This window comes from Leucoraja erinacea, unplaced genomic scaffold (genome assembly GCF_028641065.1).
Source record: "Leucoraja erinacea ecotype New England unplaced genomic scaffold, Leri_hhj_1 Leri_317S, whole genome shotgun sequence".
Taxonomy (NCBI): domain Eukaryota; kingdom Metazoa; phylum Chordata; class Chondrichthyes; order Rajiformes; family Rajidae; genus Leucoraja; species Leucoraja erinaceus.
The window spans coordinates 133,265-139,654 of NW_026576218.1; the positions used below are offsets into that span (position 1 = coordinate 133,265).

General features: G+C 50.6%; 1 protein-coding gene across 1 annotated transcript in view; it reads right to left on the reverse strand.

The window, feature by feature from the left end:
* LOC129693506 (mucolipin-3-like) overlaps window positions 1-6,121 on the reverse strand; it is a 29,176-nt gene extending 23,055 nt beyond the window's left edge. Inside the window, exons 1-3 of the mRNA XM_055630317.1 lie at window positions 6,040-6,121; window positions 5,235-5,321; window positions 1,902-2,113 (exon numbers count right to left, since the gene is read on the reverse strand). Of these exons, the coding sequence (XP_055486292.1) occupies window positions 1,902-2,113; window positions 5,235-5,321; window positions 6,040-6,121 (381 nt within the window). The remainder of the gene's footprint in view (window positions 1-1,901; window positions 2,114-5,234; window positions 5,322-6,039) is intronic.
* Between the last annotated feature and the right edge of the window lie 269 nt (window positions 6,122-6,390).

A 6,390-nucleotide genomic window follows, 5' to 3' on the forward strand; every position in this document is an offset into this window, starting at 1 on the left:
ATGGTAGAGGTTTAGAGGGATCTGGGTTAAACTAATGGGACTAGTGTAACATAGAAACATAGATAATAGGTGCAGGAGTAGGCCATTCGGCCCTTCCAGCCTGCACCACCATTCAATATGATCGTGGCTGATCATCCAACTCAGTATCCTGTACCTGCCTTCTCTCCATACCCCCTGATCCCTTTAGCCACAAGGGCCACATCTAACTCCCTCTTAAATATAACCAATGAACTGGCCTCAACTACCCTCTGTGGCAGAGAATTCCAGAGATTCGCCACTCTCTATGTGAAAAATGTTTTTCTAATCTCGGTCCTAAAGGATTCCTCCTCTATCCTCAAACTGTGACCCCTAGTTCTGGACTTCCCCAACATCGGGAACAATCTTCCTGCATCTAGCCTGTCCAACCCCTTAAGAATTTTGTAAGTTTCCCCCCTCAATCTTCGAAATTCTAGCGAGTACAAGCCGTGTAGCTGGGATATCTTGGTCAGCATGGTCTAATCAGGCTAAAAGGCCCGTTGCCATGCTCTCTGCTGTGCTGTTAGACAGAGAGGAAAGGTTTAAGAAGGACATGGGCCAAATGGGAGCATCTTAGATGGGACACAGCGTGGAAACAGGACATTCGGCCCAACTTGCTGCAGCTACACTAGTCCCTTATATTTGGTCCCTATCCCTCCAAACCTGTCCTGTCCATGTACCTGTCTAACTGTTTCTTAAATGTTGGGATAGTCCCAGCCCCAACTACCTCCTCTGGCAGCTCGTTCCATACACCCACCACCCTCTGTGGGAAAGAGTTACCCCTTAGATTCCTATCAAATCTTTTCCCCCTCACCTTAACCTTATTCTCTGCCTCAGAGGCCGGTTCTCTGGATACTTTCGAGAGAGCTTGTTAGGGCTCTTAAAGATAGCGGAGTCAGGGGATATGGGGAGAAGGCAGGAACGGGGTACTGATTGTGGATGATCAGCCGTGATCACATTGAATGGCGGTGCTGGTTCAAAGGGCCGAATGGCCTAGTCCTGCACCTATTGTCTATTGTGTCCTCTGGTCCTCGATTCCCCTACTCTGGGCAAGAGACTCTGTGCGTCTACCCGATCTATTCCTCTCATGATTTTGTACACCTCATGGTCGCTGGGCCGATTGGATTTAACGCGTTCCACCACTAGTCTCTCCAAGTACATGATGATCATGGATGCCAGGGTCTCTGGGTGACAGTGGGCAAGGCACAAGACCTTGTTTTCCTTCAGCACCAGAGTGACGGTGGCCTCGATGCAGGCGGGACCCTCATGACGGAGTAGGGAGCGACGACCAGGAATCTGTACACGGTGCGTGGGTCGACTGTAATCACGCGCAGTCTCTCTGTTGGCAACAGAAGCTTCTCACTGCAGCTCGGCACACGGGACAATGAACCAAACATTGTTCACCTTGGTGGGCATGGGGGAGGTGGGCCAAAGGGCCTGTTACCGTGCAGTGTGACTGTGGGCCACAGGTGTGGGGCGGATTACCTGTAGAGTGGCCACAGGTGTGGGGGTTGGGTTGTTACCTGCAGAGTGGCTACAGGGTGTGGGGCAGTTGCCTGGAGTTGGACCACAGGTGTGTGGGCTGGGTGGGGGGGTGGTAACCTGCAGAGTGACCATGGGCTAAGGTGTGGGAGGGTTACCTGTAGAGTGGCCACAGGTGTGGGGCGGTTACCTGGAGTTGGACCACAGGTGTGTGGGCTGGGGGTTGTTACCTGCAGAGTGACCACAGGTGTGGGGGTGGGGGTTACCTGGAGTTTTGACCACAGGGGGGGGGGGGGGGGGGGGGGGGGGGGGGGGGGGGAGGTGGTTGTTACCTGCAAAGTGACAATGGGCCAGGGTGTGGGGGGGTTACGTGGAGTTGGGACCACAGGTGTGGGAGTTGTTACCTGCAGAGTGACCATGGCTATCTTCAGGATCTGGACGCCCAGTTTCCAGGGCTTGCGCCCGCGGGCCCTGAACTTCTCGCACGGGTTCATGAAGAAGAATTTCAGCTTCCTGCGGAGTTGGTCGGTGTCGGCGTGGGCGACGTCTCCGTCCCGCTCTCCGTCCTTCCCCGGCGAGGGGGGGTCACTGACCGGCAGATCGACATCTTCCATACCTGGCGAGGCAAGGACAACGTGGACACAAGGAACTGCAAGACACGGCAGTCTAGCCAGCGAGACAACTTTATTATCATTGCACACAGTACAAGTACAGGTACAACGGAACGCAGTTTTGCATCTAACCAGAATGCAAACTAGTAAAGTGCAGTTGAAGGCAATATACACAAATGAGGATATATTGGTGTATGTACATACAGGGCCGGATTAAGACCCATAGAGGCCCTAAGCACTTAAAAGATTTTGCTGCCCCCATATATATGTAATTCAAAATATAAACTGAAATAAAGTATTTTTTTATTTTTCAAAATGAAACAAAACTAACAGGAAGATGTAAAATAATGTTTATTTTTGTAAACTTCCACTTTATTTATAGTTGAAAAGTTTTCTACTTTTTTTAATTGCAAAGTCTTTGATCAGATCTCAAAATTAATCTTGCGTAACACATATAAACTCATATAAACCACTTTGAATATTATTTTAGCAAGTTTAAAGTGATTTATTTTGTGCTGTAAACCATTTACCATCTCTGTGGTGCCCCCCTTCCCTTCATGCCCTAAGCACGTGCTTATTTTGCTTAATGGTTAATCCAGCCCCGTGTACATAGGCATATACAGGGGGCTAGCGCCAGGCTTGTGAGTTCAGCAGGGTAATGGTGTTTTGGAAGAAGCTGTTCCTTAGCCTGCTGGTGTAAGACCCAAGGCTCCTGTACCACCCCCCTGATGGGAGGAGGGTAAACAGTCCATGGTTGGGGTGCGAGGGGTCCTTAATGATGTTGCCAGCCCGTCTCAGACACCGTGTGCGGTGAAGGGCAGCCATGGCAGGGAGCGGGGCACCGATGATATGATGGGCGGTTTTCACCACCCGTTGCAGTGCCTTCCTGTCAGCTGTGATCGACTTTAGGAAGTGACACGGTCCACATTCCCCAGTTTACACTGACAGTTCCAAAGTAGACATGGAATAGTGGAAACAGAATTCCTCGGAGTTAATATCAGCAACACCTTCTCCTGGACCACCCACCCGTGTTGAAGCAACGACCAAGAAAGCACACCAACGCCTCTACATCCCGAGAAGGCAAAGGAGGTTCGGCATGTCCCCTACAACTCTCACCAACTCCTCAAGATGCACCACAGAGAGCATTTTATCGGGATGCATCACAGCACGGTTTGGGAACAGCTCCGTCCAAGACCCGCAAGAAATCGCAGAGAGTTGTGGACGCAGCCCAGACCATCGCACAAACCAACCTCCCTTCCATCGCCTCCATCTACACCTCACGCTGCCTCGGCAAGGCCAGCAGCATCATCAAGGACCAGTCTCACCCCGGTCACTCCCTCTTCTCCCCTCTCCCATCGGGCAAGAGGTACAGAAGTGTGAAAACCAACGCACACCTCCAGATTCAGGGACAGTTTCTTCCCGGCTGTTATCAGGCAACTGAACCGTCCTCTCACCAACTAGAGAGCGGTCCTGACCTCCCATCTACCTCATTGGTGACCCTTGGACTATCTTTGATCAGACTTTGCTGGCTTTACCTTGCACTAAACGTTATTCCCTTATCCTGTATCTGTACACTGTGGACGGATCGATTGTAATCATGTCTTGTCTTTCCGCTGACTGGTTAGCGCGCAACAGAAGCTTTTCACTGTACCTCGGTACATGTGACAATAAATAAGTAAATCGTCTTGCATATGGCGTTCACAGCCTATAGTTGGAGTTCAAGGGTAGACATCCAGGCCTGGACAGCATCAGTTACTGGGTGATGGCTTTGATGCCCCCAGGGAAAAGGGGACAAGGGTGTGTGGTTATTTACCTGGAGTATTCAACGTTCATGCCACTGGGTTGTGTGCAAGCTACCCAAGCCAAATACGAGGTTAGACACAATATGCTGGAGTAACTCAGTGGGACAGGGAGAAGGAATGGGTGATGTTTCAGTTAGAGTCTGAAGATGGGTCTGGAGCCGAAATGTCACTGGCACCCATCCCTTCTCTCCAGAGATGCTGCCTGTCCCGCTGAGTTACTCCAGCATTTTGTGTCTATCAAGGTCAGTGTGGGAATGGGAAGGGGATAGATGGGCCGAACGGCCTCATTCTGCTCCTGTCTTGTGACTGAGTGGGGTCTAATTTCATCAGGAGATGACAAGGTGGAGTTGTTGCAGGCGGGTGTGTGTCCCCACCTCTACAAATAGTGGAACAATGGATCAACACCGCACACACACACACAACGCACACACACACGGGTCATTAATTCAGCAGACACAGACACACACACAGACACACACTCAGACACACACACACACTCAGAGACACACACACACTCAGAGACACACACACACACACACTCAGAGACACACACTCAGAGACACTCACAGACACACACTCAGACACACACACACACACTCAGACACACACACACACACTCACACACACACACACACACACACTCAGACACACACACACACACACACACTCAGACACACACACACACACACACTCAGACACACACACACACTCAGACACACACACACACACTCAGACACACACACACACACTCAGACACACACACACACACTCAGACACACACACACACACTCAGACACACACACACACACTCAGACACACACACACACACTCACACACCCACACACACTCAGACACACACACACTCACACACACACACACACACACACACACACACACACACACACACTCAGACACACACACACACACTCAGACACACACACACACACTCAGACACACACACACACACATACAGACACTCAGAGACACACACACACACTCAGACACACACACACATACACTCAGACACTCGGAGACACACACACACAGGCAGAGACACACACACACACAGGCAGAGACACACACACACACAGGCAGACACACACACACACACAGGCAGACACACACACACACAGGCAGACAAAGACACACACACAGACAAAGACACACACACACGGGTCATTAATTCAGCAGACAGAGACACACACGCAGGCACACACAGACAGAGACGCGCAGACACACAGACAGAGACACACACGACAATGCCATCCCAGAACTAACACTCACCCCAACCCTTCCCGTGATAAGAGTAGTTCAATCCGCGCACCTTCGCGGCCGCTCACGGGTCCAAAGCCGCGCATTAATTCACTCTTGTCCCCAGTCACCAACTCGTGTGCACACTCACAAAAAGTTACTGCGCAGCAGAAACAAATTGAACAAACCACACACTGGGCCCGAGGGGCTAAAAGGCGACTATCGACTTGTAAAATAGATCACAGTCCCCAACACTAAGCAGTTATTCAAAAATGATTCAACTTCAACATAACACTAAATAACTCCAGAGAGCTGGAAGTCAAGGATTTTAGTATCAGTCGCACTGAACTGTAACACCTACACACACATATATATATATATATACACACACACACACAATATAGCAAATATATATACACCACAATTGGTGACACATGTATAGAAAGATGTGTGTGTGTATATAGTATAGTTGAGAACGACAGAATAATACACACACATAATATCTATATATCTCACAATTTTCGGAATGAATGGGAAACGGGAAGGGACAGCACAAGTTGAACTTAGTCATAGAGTGATACAGTGCGGAAACTGGCCCTTCGGCCCAACTCGCCCACACCGGCCAACATGACCCAGCTACACTAGTCCCACCTGCTTACGTTTGGTCCAATCCATGTACCTGTCTAAATGTTTCTTAAACGATGGGATAGTCCCAGCCTCAACTACCTCCTGCGGCAGCTCGTTCCACACACCCGCCGCCCTCTGTGTGGAACTTTGCTCAACAGACAAACGACAGCACTATTTGACTGTATGTTTTTTTATCGAGGGCATGTTGTCTAAACACGGCCAGCAGACGGCGGGTTTGAATGCAGACAGACCTTGCTTGTATTGTGGACAGGCCGACTGGATGGCCAGTGTTTGCATCTCACAGCCCGAGCCGCTCCTCGCCGCCAGTCCCATGGCATTGACGCAGCTAGATTGAACGACCCCAATTTAATAGTTGCCGCTGGGCGGCCCTGGAGGTCACGTCGAAACCTACAGCGTTCATTAAAGTCAAATGCAACTCAACGTGTCCCAGTCAGTGCCCGCTGCACGAAAGGGATTCCCCCGCGCGTGCACGCTGCCAGAAAGGGATTCCCCCTGCGCGTGCACGCTGCCAGAAAGGAATTCCCCCGCGCGTGCACGCTGCCAGAAAGGGATTTCCCCTGCGCGTGCACGCTGCCAGAAAG